The sequence below is a fragment of the Anguilla anguilla genome, chromosome 6 (assembly GCF_013347855.1).
Source record: "Anguilla anguilla isolate fAngAng1 chromosome 6, fAngAng1.pri, whole genome shotgun sequence".
NCBI lineage: Eukaryota > Metazoa > Chordata > Actinopteri > Anguilliformes > Anguillidae > Anguilla > Anguilla anguilla.
In genome coordinates this window covers 944011-959282 of record NC_049206.1, presented here as the reverse complement: position 1 = coordinate 959282, position 15272 = coordinate 944011, and the positions used below count along the sequence as shown (strand labels likewise).

The 15272-nt window shown below is 40.8% G+C and overlaps 1 protein-coding gene and 1 long non-coding RNA gene across 2 annotated transcripts; both read left to right on the top strand.

The window, feature by feature from the left end:
* The first annotated feature begins 2007 nt into the window (after positions 1 to 2007).
* LOC118228959 lies at positions 2008 to 8459 on the top strand. Its single transcript, XR_004765573.1, has 4 exons — positions 2008 to 2472; positions 6324 to 6469; positions 6743 to 6853; positions 7626 to 8459. It is a non-coding gene; the product is annotated as an uncharacterized LOC118228959 (long non-coding RNA).
* Positions 8460 to 8643: 184 nt separating this feature from the next.
* LOC118229521 (protein NLRC3-like) lies at positions 8644 to 14969 on the top strand. Its single transcript, XM_035421552.1, has 3 exons — positions 8644 to 8743; positions 9470 to 11300; positions 13389 to 14969. The coding sequence occupies exons 1-3, from the start codon at positions 8644 to 8646 to the stop codon at positions 13651 to 13653; spliced, it is 2196 nt and encodes a 731-aa protein (XP_035277443.1). The 3' UTR covers positions 13654 to 14969.
* Positions 14970 to 15272: the final 303 nt, after the last annotated feature.

Genomic DNA, 15272 nt, shown 5'->3' with positions numbered 1-15272 from the left:
CGACCAATAAATCAATCAATCTCTCATTCATTAAACTAGTCAATCAATCAATAAATCAGTCATTAAACCAATCAGTCATTAAACCAATCAGTCAATCAATCAATCAGTCAATCAATCAGTCAGTCATTAAACCAATCAACTAATAAATAAATCAATCAATCAATTTATCAGTCATTAAACCAATCAACCAATAAATCAATCAATAAATAAATCAAACTATCAATCATTAAACCAATAAATCTATAAATCAATCAAACAATAGTTATATAAATATATCAGTGCAAAATAAGTCCTTATATCAGTGTGAAATATACCCTTAACTCAACTAATATTCAGTTCTTAAATTCACAGAACCTTTCTGGTTTGGCGCCCCCTGGTGGTGGATTTTCCCACAGTGGTCGGAACAGCAGAGACGCTGAATACAGACTCATTGGATTAGTGGTGAGCCATTAGCATTGGTATGTTAAACAGTTCAGTATGACTGAGTAGTGCTCCTTTACGCTGTTAGATTTGCTGACCTCCTGCAGGTTTGCTGCATTTTGACTATGACTTTTGATGCACGTTGCAGCTTAAATGTCGTACTGCTTTGGAGCTGCATGGAGTGTGTTCTCTTGTTTTAGACCAGGAGGCGCTGCATACGCGTACACCACCCACTGTAAACATGACAGGTCATCATCATTGGTAAATATCAAAAATGCCCTTCACTGAACAAAAAAGTGCCTGGGCCAATCAAAAACATTCACTTGAACCTGAAATAATTTTTTTTTTTTTTTTTTTTTTTTTTTTTAACATGGCAGTTGGATTATGTCATTAATACTCCTGGGATATCATCGCCCTTCAACTGGAATGCATGCTGGCATGCTCCCCACCAAACACACACATCGTTGTTGTTGTTGTTCCATTTGGGGGAGCTTGGGTTGTAATGCTGTTGTGGTTATATGCCATTTAGCTGAGGTTAGCGCTTTTGTGGTTATATGCCAGTTAGCTGCTGTTAGCACTGTTGTGGTTATTTTCCAGGTATATCAGGGAGAAACTTAGACTGCTCAGACATGCTTTAATAATAACACCAGGGAGAATCTAAAGACCGTATATAAAACATCTCAGTACAACTACATTACCAAAAGTATGTGGACACTCAAACATCACACCCATATGTGCTCGTTGAACATCACAGTCAAAACCCTGCGTATTAATATGGAGTTGCCCCCCCCCCCCACCCCTTTGCTGCTGTAACAGCCTCCACTCTTCTGGGAAGGCTTTCCACTGGATTTAGGAACATGGCTGCAGGGATTCGCATCCATTCAGCCACAAGAGCATTCGTGAGGTCTGGCACTGATACTCCTCTTTCACCAAACTTGGCGGCACTATGCATTTCGACCATCGGACTGCCAGATAGTGAAGCGTGATGCATCACTCCGTGTTTCCACTGCTCCAGAGTCCAATGGCGGTGTGCTGTACAGCACTGCAGCTGAGGCTTGGTGTTGCGCACAGTGATCTTAGGCTTGTGTGGAAACCCATTTAGTGACGGTTCATGTGCTGACGTTACTTCCACAGGCAGTCTGGAACTCGGTAGCGAGTGTTGCAACCCAGGACAGATGATTTTTACGCACTTCAGTACTCCGCAGTTCCGCCCTGTAAGCTTGTGTGGCCTAATGCTTCACGGCTGAGCTGTTGCTGCTCCTAGACGTTTCCACTTCACAAAAACAGCACTTACAGTTGACTGGGGCAGCTCTAGCAGGGCACAAATGTGACAAACTGACTGGTATCCTATGACAGTGCCACGTTCAAAGTCACTGAGCACTTCATTCTATTCTCAGTGTGTGTCTATGGGGAGTGGCTGTATGCTTGATTCTGTGCACTTGCCAGCAATGGGTGCGGCTGAAGTAGCCAAACCCAGTAATTAGAAACGGCGTTTGCCCACATACCTTTGGTCATGTAGTGTATCTTTAATTTTCGGTTTTAGGCGCCCTGCGTTATTCTGGCACTCTTATCCTTACGCAGCTTCTTTATTTTCCTTCTGCGATTTCAGGACTTATTTATTTATTTATTTATTTATTTATTTATTGTACATTTTTACGGACATTCGTTTCACTTAAAAAGGGCTTGTGGGTTTAGCCAGCAGATAGTTGGCCTATACTGATATATCACAAAAATATAATTATGCTATTTTGGATTGGGGTACCTAAAGTCCCGATGCCTAAATAATTCGCAAGTTGTTGAATATACGTATAAGTTAATTTAAAAGATATCTATATGCATGGAATGTTTGTTTCGTCTGAATAACTAATTAAATAGGCGTACGATAAATGACACCGCCAAGAAAAATAACAAGGCTTACTTCAGCCAAGTAAACAAGTAAAAAAAAAAAAGTGCATAACGAAACTGAAAGTGTTCAAGGGCGTACGCCATTTTACAGGCGGAGGGGAACGAAGAGGGACTAAAAGAAGGAATAAAACCGAATAAAAGAACGGAGTAAGTAGCCTGTTGTGGGGTGGGATGGAGGGGATAGAAGCTAAAGGTGAAAGAGTGTGGGGACGAGTGGGAATATGCAGCTATAATCTCCGCAGCGCGCTTAATTTAGTAAAACAAAACTGACAAAGTGCGCGGTGAAATGGACTCCAGATTTCCCATCTGGGATTAAAACAAAAATTAAGGTTTTACGTCAAATAAACGATTAATTGGTATATTTTTTTGACATTTTAATGACATTCTTTCCTTTGGATATGATGTAGCTATTTACAGTCCAGCTCGAACTAGTTTCAAATTACTCCGATTTCGAAGCATTTCAGTCCTAACTATCCACACACACGGACTTCCGTAGGCTATGCTTCGCACTGTGGCTTTCTCATGGAATCCTGTTGAATTCGTATTATTAATTCAACAACATTAAATTTAGCGAATACTTAGCAGCAAGAATTTAACTGAATTGCGGCTAACTGCATTAAGACTTCGCAGGTAGTTTCTTACGAGTCTGTGCATAGCATGTTTGTTAAATGTTATGTACGGAGGATTGTTTTCGAAATGCGTAGTACTTGGGTACTTAAATTAATGCTGCAAAATTTTCTGTTACAGTTTTTTAACGAAATACAATAACATGTATGTTAGTATAAATTGTAGCTAGCCAGAGTGAATTCAGGTATTATGCGATATCGGGTAATATTGGATACTTCAAATAAGTTTTGTTTATTTTTTGGTGTGAACAATGGCCGCTGGGCCCTTGCGGAGAAACTTTATACTGCAGTTCTTTATGCGTCACACGGTCACACCCGGAGGGGTGAGCATCAAACAGGAAGCTCCCAAACAGAGCACGTGGTACATATTAACGGTATAAAATTATTCAATGAAACCAATTATTATTATATAACATGAATGTGATGTGCTGTTGCAACAAAATGAATCACTTGTCCATTTTATGTGAAGTTTTATTTTTGAGTCATTTTTAAGTTCTATATCCCCTAACATAGTTGGAGAATATGGATAGGACGGAGTGTGGCACAGTGGGTAAGGAACTGCGCAGGTTCGATTCCCGGGTAAGGACACTTAACCTTGCTTCAGTATATATCCAGCTGTATAAATGGATACAATGTAAAGTGCTATGTAAAAAGTTGTGTAAGTCGCTCTGGATAAGAGCGTCTGCTTAATGCCTGTAATGTAATGTAATGTAATATGGAACAGCATGATTTCAGATAATACAGGACACTCTGTGTTTTTAAATTTCTTCTTTCAAGCTATGTTTTGTGCACTGCTTTGTCAGCATTGTTTTCAGAACGGTGCTATATAAATAAAATTATTATTATTATTATTGCTTTTTAAGCCTTTTACAATGGAAGAGATCCAGCTTATATTAGGGAACCTTGTGCTTATTACACCTACAGTTGTGCAGGACTTCTTACAATAATGCTATTTGATAATTAGTTTTGAAGTCGGGGGTCAGAATAATCTGAATGAGATGGGGCCGCCCGCCTCTCATCAAGAAGCTGAAGTCCCATGCTCTACCTGAGGGGGTCCCCCAAAAAATTGTATCTCCTGAGTCATCTGTCACATGGGATAATGGGGTCTGAGATGAAGGCCCCTCACTGCGCTGCAGAAACGGCCTTTTCTAAGGCAGAGGCAGGGATGAGGGGAATGAGGCCTGGTGAGCTCTGGTAAGGTGGTGCATATTATGTTTTTAATGTACTCCACCCCAGCTACACCTGTCAGCATTTTTGGCCTTGCACCCATTACATTACAGGCATTTAGCAGACGCTCTTATCCAGAGAGACTTACATTGCAAACATTTATACAGCCGGATATATACTGGAGCAATGCAGGTTAAGTACATTGATCAAGGGTACAACGGCAGTGTCCTACCCAGGAATCGAACCTATGACCTTTCGGTTACAAGCCCAGCTACGCTACACTGCACCTTTTCGTGAGTGTTCCTGTTGGCTGCAGAAAAGTTATAAAAGTTCACGAAATGTTTATGACATCATTTACTTTAACACAATAAAAGTGGATATTTTTAAAGCTTATTAGATTTCTTCAGCTTTAGATATGACTTATATATGTGTGTTATTAGGTTATTATGAATGGCTTGAATTTATTTTTGATCTTAGGCCAAAAAAGGCCTGCTTTGTACAAGGTAACAAGCCAAATTTGAACATACAAAAGTGCGGAAAATTAGTTTAAACTATCACTATTTGTCGTAAAAATTGAAGACGAAATTAAGGGGAATATTGAAAGTCACACAGTGTAGGCCTTTGTGAGAAATAATAGCAAAGTTTAGTTTGAATTGTCATTTAGACCTACTGTATGGAAAGTGTCCAATATTACCCAGTGTCATTGAGAAAATCTGGTTTAGACTCGGTGTACACAAAAGAGTATACCATGTCTCCATGGGAAATGGAATCAGTATTTTTCCTTCTTAGATAGTTAGGAAGCATCTTCAGGATTTCACAAATGTATAATGTGTTGGATTATAATTTATGTTGCTTGTGACAGGTCGTGAAAGATGAATTGGGAAAAGTGTCCCATAATTCTTGAATTCACCCTGCATAAATTTATACAACAACAAACTCAGGCCCTGACAGGCTAATAATTAGTTACCTGGATTATAATACACTATGTAGCTACTATTTTAACCTAACTGAGCTAACGTCATGTGGCTGCTATTTTGGTGCTTACTTGGGGATTCTCCTCTTCAGCTCTCCCCACAGGTCTCTGTGGGGTTTAGGTCAGGGGGCTGGGATGGCCAAAGCTTGATTCTGTGGTCAGTGAACCATTTTTAGCCCCCTGGCAGGCGGCCAGGTTTAGATCTAAAATCACCTGGTATTTGGAGGAACTTTTGCCTTCTGAATCAGCCTTCTCACTGTGTGGGGGAAAAATATACCTGTGTCCTCTCCCAGGCAGGCTCAACACAGCACCAGTTGTTTTAAACTTATTAATTATTGCCCTAATGGTGGAGGCAGGTATTTTCAGATATGTACCTATTTTTATAGCCGTTGCCTGATTTATGAAGATCAGCAGCCTTTTGGCCCATTGCAGTTGCGCATTCTCTGATCTTCCCCACACTGGGGGGCGGGGGGCGGGGGGGGGTTTGGCTTGCGTGTTACCTCGTATTTATTCCCCAGTGAAATGGAAAGTCATGGATGACCACTTAAGTGTTCCTAAAGACTCCGGTCTGCTTAATTTAAATACGAATGGGAATATACAATCAGATTTTGTTCATAAGGATTTCTAGGGGTGCCAATGATTGTAAAACATATTTTTGAGAAAAATGTTTATTTTTTTAGTTAAAAAAAAAAAAGTTTTTTATTTGAATAATTTTACCTAAATTAAAACCTTTTTTGCTCATATTTACTGAGGGTCCTGATCATTCTGGAGGGCACTGTAAATGCATGTTGATTTCTGTTACAGCCATTTACAGATTTTTGAATTTTCTCTAAAACTAGACTAGAAGACCCAACATTTTCACCTTCAAGTTAAATGTTCCTCCCAGTGTGTAAAAAATAATATTCAGCAACATTTTCTCCATATATTCATTACTCTGTCATTGTGAAGTTTCCCAGTTGAGAGCAAATATCACATCTATTAACTGGATTAACTGTAAAAATGAATGGCAAACAAAAAAATAAAATAAACACAACGAGCCATCTTTAATTTTAAAAAATTGGAAAATTTCATTATCAAGGCTCTGAAAACATGTACATGTTTCGGGCCCATTTTTAATTACAGACTTCTTCCAGTCGACAGTTAAGTATATAGTGTATGTGTGTGTCATGTGTGTCACTGTGTATATTAGTATGTCTGTGTGTTCAACGTGTTCTCATTTTGTGTGTTTTCAGGTCAGCTAATTTGGGTTAAAACCCACTTGCGGTCTAAACTGGTCTGACGTGTTCCAGTCTCCTGAGATGGGGGTCCCTGTTGATGAAAAGAGTCTCTCAGGGGAGCCAGAGACCAAAGAGGAATCCCTCAGCAATGAGAGAAACAAGTATAAATGCATGAATCAGACATTTAATGTGATATGAGTTAGAGCTGCAGTAAGAGGATGAGTTTAACTGGAAGCTCTGTCTCCATGTGCTGTGAGTTAGAGCTGCAGTAAGAGGATGAGTTTAACTGGAAGCTCTGTCTCCATGTGCTGTGAGTTAGAGCTGCAGTAAGATGATGAGTTTAACTGGAAGCTCTGTATCCATGTGCTGTGAGTTAGAGCTGCAGTAAGAGGATGATTTTAACTGGAAGCTCTGTCTCCATGTTTTGTTCACAGGGTCCAGGTAGAAAGAGCAGGGTCATCTGTACCCAGCTGTCTGTCTATGAAGAGTGATCAATCAATGAATCATCCACTCATGTTCAGGGGAGAGTTCACTGGTGATCAAAGGTAATTAAACAGGTTCATTTTGACACTAGACCTGAGATAGATTGGCAGCCTGTCCAGGGTGTATTCCTGCTTCTTGCCCAATCCACGCTGGCATAGGCTCCAGCACCCCCCACGACCCTGCTCAGGATAAGTGGGTTTAGATAATGGATGAATGGATTTTGACACTACTGTTAAATTATACTTCAGTGTCCCTGGCACCTTTCAGGTGGAGGTGGATATATTATATCATATTCAGATGTGCAGTGAGTTAGAGCTGCAGTAAGAGGATGAGTTTAACTGGAAGCTCTGTCTCCATGTGCAGTGAGTTAGAGCTGCAGTAAGAGGATGAGTTTAACTGGAAGCTCTGTCTCCATGTGCTGTGAGTTAGAGCTGCAGTTAGAGGATGAGTTTAACTGGAAGCTCTGTCTCCATGTGCTGTGAGTTAGAGCTGCAGTAAGAGGATGAGTTTAACTGGAAGCTCTGTCTCCATGTGCTGTGAGTTAGAGCTGCAGTAAGAGGATGAGTTTAACTGGAAGCTCTGTCTCCATGTGCTGTGAGTTAGAGCTGCAGTAAGAGGATGAGTTTAACTGGAAGCTCTGTCTCCATGTGCTGTGAGTTAGAGCTGCAGTAAGAGGATGAGTTTAACTGGAAGCTCTGTCTCCATGTGCTGTGAGTTAGAGCTGCAGTAAGAGGATGAGTTTAACTGGAAGCTCTGTCTCCATGTGCTGTGAGTTAGAGCTGCAGTAAGAGGATGAGTTTAACTGGAAGCTCTGTCTCCATGTTTTGTTCACAGGGTCCAGCAGTCACTGGAGTCCACTCGTTTAGAACAGAAGAGTTCAAAGAAATTATCTTCCCCAAAAGAGGTGTGAGTTATGTTTTTTATAATTGTTTTTAAGTGTGAATTTTAAGTGAAATATAATGCCTAATCAGTGCCTGATATGTGCCTAATATTGCGTCACATGAACACAACACATTTCAAACATGCTTTAAATTATTTTTTGTGGTTTGTTTGGGACCAAGAGGTGTAAACAATTCCCCATATTTTAAAATTGGAAATATTTGGGGAGAAGGGAATCCTGTGTGAAAACCGGAAGTGAAGCTTGTAGCTGTGCAAAGGAAGAATTAGTGCTAATGCTACATGCTACATTTAACCCCTCAAAAGACACAACTTAACATCTAATCATGCTCTGGAGTGCTACCTGGTCCTCACTCACAGGAAGTCCAGTTTCCATCTGCAGGTCCCACACACAGCAGGAGAGGAAGATTCCTAACAGAGACTTTTAAACAGGAAGCACTAAGCTCACAGTTAGCATTTACTAAATGTATTACGCAGAGCAACTGCATTATTCTACTGAACTGCAGGATTCATCACACATAGTGTCTCTACAAAGCCATCAATCAGGAGCACAGCCTGCCGTTAGAATCTGAGCATTTAGCACTGCTGCATGTTTGGTGTCTGAAAGTATCTGTCCCTGTCCTGACTGTCAAACACAAGAGACACACGAGGCAAGGAGCGCCTTTATTTGAGCTTTTATTTCAGGTGTGGTGATACAGCACACCTCTTCATGAGTTTCACACTGATACAGCACACCTCTTCATGAGTTTCACACTGATACAGCACACCTCTTCATGAGTTTCACACTGATACAGCACACCTCTTCATGTGTTTATTTCAGTCTCTCCTCCGCACTCTGATGAAGCTGAAAAAGGATGAGAAGTTGAAACCGTTTCAGAGCCATCTGAGTCAGGATTACCCAGAATGCACTAAGAGAGAGCAGGAGGATCCTGAGGCCCTGTACATAGTTGAGAAGATGCTGGAGACCTGTGGCAGTGAGGGGTCTCTGACCCACATCCTGAGGAACATGAAGCAGAAGGTTCTCGCCGACTCACTGGAGAGAGATGAGCAGTACAGTAAGAGTTCTCTCTCATTGCTACTGTGTGTCCATTAGAATACTGAAATGAGTTTAGATAGCAGATCTAACCATGAACAATGTTCTGATTTATAGCATCTACACTCCTAATAATGTTTTACACTGACAATCTTACAGACAGAAAACATAAACAACATGCACATGGAGGCATTTATATTTAAATATAGCCAAAGGGGATTCAGAGCAGGAACCTTGTGCTCAAAAGCCAGTAACTAAACCACTGTCCCATCAGACAGACTGCCTTGGGTGTGTATCCAGAGCTAAAGAGCACTCAGGATAAAAATATTAGATTTTAAAATTTACTATGAGACCTGAGATGACAGTATTTACCACAAGGACACGTCCACAACATAAACCTGAGAAATGAAATGTAAAAGGATAATTGAGCCATTGTCAGTTTTTAAAAAAAATATTTCTTTCTTTCATCTTTATGGTAAAAATGCAACAATCTGCACTTTATTTCTGATTTCTTTTGTTAGTGATGGATTATAATTGAGAGATATGTAATACTGTGTGAGGTGTGTAACACACAATGAGAGGTGTGCAACAGTGTTAGTGTGATGTAACACTGATGTGTGTAAAATACTGTGAAAACTGAATGCATTAATATTCTGTTTATTGTTTCTTTTTAAAATATGTAATTGAATCAATAAAAATGTTTATCTCATTGTAAACATAACTTATTCCTCATTTTTCCTCTCTTCAGATGAATCCATAAAAACAGCCCAGAAGGCATTGAAAACTCATCTGATGAAGAAGTCTGAATACATATCTGAAGGTTTATTAAAGCAGAGACACCGAACCCTCCTCAATGAGATCTATACAGAGCTCTACATCACAGAGGGGGGAAGTGGGGGGGTCAATAATGAACATGAGGTCAGACAGATTGAGACAGTATCCAAGAGTCAAACCGCACAGAAGACTGCAATCCTCTACAATGACATCTTTAAGCCTTTTCCTGGACAAGAGAAACCCATCAGAACTGTGCTTACGAAGGGCATCGCTGGCATTGGGAAAACAGTCTCTGTGCAGAAGTTCATTCTGGACTGGGCAGAAGGAAAAGCCAATCAGGACATTGATTTCATCTTCACTCTTCCTTTCCGAGATCTGAATTTGCAGAAGGATAAAGCATTCAGTCTGATGCAACTTCTGCAGCACTACTTTCCACAACTGAAAGAGATCAAAAGTATTGAAGGTGTTGAAGTCAAAGTTTTGTTTATCTTTGATGGTCTGGATGAGTGTAGACTTCCTCTAGATTTCCAAAGCAATAAGATCTGCTGTGATATAACAGAGTCATCATCAGTGGATGTGCTGCTGACCAACCTCATTAAGGGGACTCTGCTTCCCTCTGCTCTCATCTGGATCACCTCCCGACCAGCAGCAGCCAATCAGATCCCTTCTGAGTGCGTCCACCAGGTGACAGAGTTACGAGGGTTCAATGACCCACAGAAGGAGGAGTACTTCAGAAAGAGAATCAGAGACCAGAACCAGGCCAGCAGAATTATCTCACACATAAAGTCATCCAGGAGTCTCTACATCATGTGTCACATACCAGTCTTCTGCTGGATTTCTGCTACTGTTCTGGACACAATGTTGGGTAAAGTAGGGAGTGGAGGTCTGCCCAAAACACTGACTGAAATGTACACACACTTCCTGCTCATTCAGACTAATGTGAAGAATGAGAAGTATCATGGCACCAATGAGACAAACCTGAAGATGTCAGCATCAGATACCAGAATCATCCTGAAACTGGGGCAGCTGGCATTTCAACAGCTGGAAAAGGGAAATCTGATATTCTGTGAAGAGGACCTGAGAGAGAGTGGCATTGATGTCAGTGAAGCTTCAGTGTACTCTGGGGTGTGCACAGAGATCTTTAAAGAGGAGTGTGGGTTGAATCAGGAGAAGGTCTACTGCTTTGTGCATCTGACCATTCAGGAGTATCTGGCTGCCTTGTTTGCGTTTCTTTCATGTGTAAATGAGAACAAAAAGGTACTCAGAGCAGTAGAGTCAAAACGTCACAGATACTCTGTATATCGGGAATGCAGCGAGCCGCTGTCTGAGTTACACAGGAATGCAATGGATCAGGCCTTAGAGAGTAAGAATGGACACCTGGACCTTTTCCTCCGATTCCTTCTTGGCCTCTCTCTGGACTCCATTCAGACTCTCTTAGGAGGACTACTGACACAGACAAGAAGCAGATCAAAGTGCATTGAAGATGCAGTATGGAACATAAAGCAGAGGATGAAAGCGCAATATCAGTCACCAGTGAGGACCATCAATCTGCTCCACTGTCTCAGTGAACTGAATGACAACTCTGTAGTGGAGGAAATCCAGAATTCCCTGAGATCAGGAAATCTTTCAGATAAACAGCTGGACCTAGAACAGTGTTCAGCTCTGGCCTTTGTGTTACTGATGTCAGAGGAGATCCTGGATGAGTTTGACTTGAAGACCTACCGCCCTTCCTTGAAGTGCGGCAGCACATCAGCAGAAGGTCATCAGAGACTGCTACCAGTAGTCAGGATCTGCAGGAAGGCCATGTGAGTATTATGTCATTAATAATGTAGATGACTGACAGCATATTTTCTGACATTTCTGTTTAAAATAGTGTGATTTCTTAAACATTTTGACAGCTAGTGCTCTCATTTAATGTTCTGAATCCAGAACATTAGCAGCATCAAATTCAAAATCTCTTCACTAACTGAATACTTTATTTGATTAAATTTGCCGTCTGATTCTCAAGTGCTGCAGTTGGAGAGTGTAACTTACGCTAAGTTTGGTTTGGAAGAGAGAATTTGTCTGCACTATCTGGACATCTCTGAAGAGATCACTTCCTTGCGTTCCTGTTTCTAAAGTGAATTGGTCTTTAGTTGTGTGTTAGCTTGCAGTGCTGTGGGAGGTTTGTCACAGTTACCACCACAATGAATGAAGCAGAGTTTAACTCACTGTCCATTCTGAAAGGTGTGTGTTATCTTTTGCTTCTTTATTTTTATAATACATAAAATATATTGTTTCTTACAGTATAAGAAAAGGTACCATTTGGCTCAGAATGACATCTGTAGAACTGTCAGAGTTCAGTCCAGCAGGACGTCTAATTCTCAGATCCAATGCTGCAGTTTGAGCTTGTAGCACAGACATCTTCCTCAGAGAATCATCAACCTTAAAATGCTCAATTTTACGCTTCACCACTGAACACTACCATAGTTTAATTACAAATATTACAGTTTTTATGTATACCTAATATAGTATCTTAACTGTTTGCAGACTGAGCAGCTGTGACCTCATAGAGACGTTCTGTGATACTGTGGCCCCTCGCTCTGTTCCCTTAACTAAATAGAATTAGAGCTTACAGCTCATTGAAATGTTCAAAGCTCTTTCTCTCTCAATTATTCTTCCTGGTCAAGGTATTTTCATTATGGAAACGCTCACCCTACACAACTTACAAAAGACTAGTAATCACAGGGGGTCACACACTACAATCAACATTTGCCCTTAACTTGGACTAGTAAATGCACCTTTTCTTCACGGACTCAGTTTGATGAAGTTCTAGTTATTGCTGTACTTGCCAAACTGTTTATGAAGATAAAATAATCCTTGCTTTTAATTGTAAGTTGAGAACAAATCTTTGAATCCCAGCCATGTGTTTGAAAGATGGGGGAATCCCGCTTTTTCCTTTTTTCAATGCATAATTAATGATTATAAAACAGCAAGAGATAATGCTCTATACCCCTTTTTACATTTTTAGTTTGGGGTATCTTGAGAGCATAATGCATCTTTTCAATATTATGATTAAAATAATGCTAAGTTTGATTTGGGAGAGATACGTTTGGTTATGAATTAGCCTAAATGTTTGTGTTTCTATGTTGGGGCGCTAAGTCAGGCAGTAAATGCACCATGTTACAAGGCTAGTAATACCACCCTGGCCTCTGTTTTATTCTGGTGTAGCCTGACCCAGAATCTCCACCTTAAGCCATTTTTCCACCGCACGGTACCGGCTCGACTCGACTCTACTCGCTTTGGTACCAGGCACTTCGTTTTCCACTGCAGATAGTACCCCCGTCAATGTAGCTGGTCGTCATAGCGACGCCGCATGAAACTGCCGTGACGCCATCTTCAACGCGACACACACAGGAACAATGGAGGATATCGAAGGGATGGTGTTTTTGATTCCCGTATGGAAGGCCATTTGAGCAAATAACGAGACGTTAATGTCGTGTTAACAGGACATTAAAATGCGTGTTAACATAGAAAGAAAAAAACAGGAGTTTGGGAAATAGATTTGGGAAGGTAAGAGCGGTTGTCTGGCAGTTGCCAGGGTTGCCAGTTCGATCCCCCGTTAAAGTGACCTCTACCCCCAGTGCCTGTCCTTGAGTGCATTCTGAAGAAGACGGGCCATTTGGCTCAGAATTACATCTGCAGAACTGTCAGAGTTTAGTCCAGCAGGATGTCTAATTCTGAGGTCCAAAGTGCTGCAGTTGGAGTGTGTGGCACAGACATCTTCCTCAGAGCATCACTGACCTTAAAATCCTCAATTCTACTCTTCATCACTCAACACTATCATTGCCACATTTCAGATATTACATGTTTTACGTGTACTAATATTATTAAACTATCTGAACTCTTTGCAGACTGAGCAGCTGTGACCTCGGAGAGGAGTGCTGTGAATTTGTGGTCTCAGCTCTCCAGTCATCAAACTCACCCCTGAGAGATCTGGACCTCAGCTGCAATAGACTGGGAGATTCAGAAGTGAAGCTGATCTGTGCTGGACTGATGAGTCCAAACTGTGAACTACAGGGACTGGACCTCAGCTGCAATAACCTGGGAGATTTAGGAGTGGAGCTGCTCTGTGCTGGACTGATGAGTCCAAACTGTAAACTACAGAGACTGGGGTGAGTAGTGCTGTGTACTGTGTGACCTTAACTAAAAAGAATTAGTGCTTACGGCTAATTGAAATGTTCAAAGCTCTTTCTCTCTCAATTATTCTTCCTGGTCAATGTATAATTAATGATTAGAAAATGATACAATGAAATGAGTGCTCTGTACCCCTTTTTATATTATAGTATACATAGTGCTAAACTAATGCTAAATTTGATTTGAGAGAGATACATTTTGTATTGAATGAAATGTTTGTGTTTAATTTTCTGTAACTAATCCTGTCCAGTATATGAAGGTCAGTGATGCTCTCTGAGCCTGGATCAGTCAGCACAGGGACCCCTCAGGTTGTGTTAGCCCCCCTGTTTCATTCACACCAGATAAGATGAGTGCACCAGCAGCCAACCTGGGAACTGTGTCATCAAGCTCTCTTGGCCTAATGCACAGGGGCAGTAGCCTAGTAGCATAGCATTCTGAAATAGGCAGGTTTGTGAAATGGTGTGACTCAAAGCATCTGATTTTAAATGTGAAGAACACAGAATACAGAAATTAATGTTTTTAAGGGCTGAGAGTCATTGTGGTTATTTCTGTAGGAAACCCTGAAAGGTGGCAAACTCTCGGTGCTGGATAGGTATGGGCATGCCGCCACACCATGGCGTAACTTGGCAGGATGGCATACCTGCCATCCCAATGCAGTTCAGTTGCGTACACACATCTGGTGGTACTTCAGCTGTTGGCAGGTACATTATTACAGGTCTGACCAATACTGGTCAGGAAGTTAGATACAACATTCTTACATCGACTAGTATTTTATTAGCTGGACCGCAACAGCGGGGCCAGCCCTACAAACGCGAATGTCTGTGACTGAGTGACTGAGTGATGAAGTTACACTATTGGTCGGCCGGTCCAGCCACATACTAGGTTTTGACCTGGTCTTCTTTTATATATCGGTGTACACATTTAGACAATAAGTTGCTTAGTTCCTCACTGGCTCCGCTGGCTAGGCTGGTTCATGGGGTAAGTTAGACTAAGTTTGGTCAGGTTGGCTAGCTAACTAGGGCCTTTTAGCCAAAGCTAAACTTACAGCAGCAGCAGCAAGTGTCAACTTGAGTGTAATGTTGTTTAATGAAAAGTGTAAGCAAATGATACAAGAAGTCTTAATAGTTATCAGATTTTATCAAATAACTGTATTTTGTAACTGTGTAATTATGAACTAAACTATGGTAACTAATAGGGATGAGCAAGTACACCATTGTCTGTATCTGTATCTCTATCTGTTCAACTACCTAAATTACCTGTATCTGTATCTCTATCTCTATCTGTTCAACCAACTAAATTACCTGTATCTGTATCTCTATCTATTCAACCAACTAAATTACCTGTATCTGTATCTCTATCTGTTCAACCAACTAATTTACCTGTATCTGTATCTCTATCTCTATCTGTTCAACCAACTAAATTACCTGTATCTGTATCTATATCTGTTCAACCAACTAAATTACCTGTATCTGTATCTCTATCTGTTCAACCAGCTAAATTACCTGTATCTGTATCTCTATCTGTTCAACCAACTAAATTACCTATATCTGTATCTCTATCTGTTCAACCAACTAAATTACCTTTATCTGTATCTCTATCTG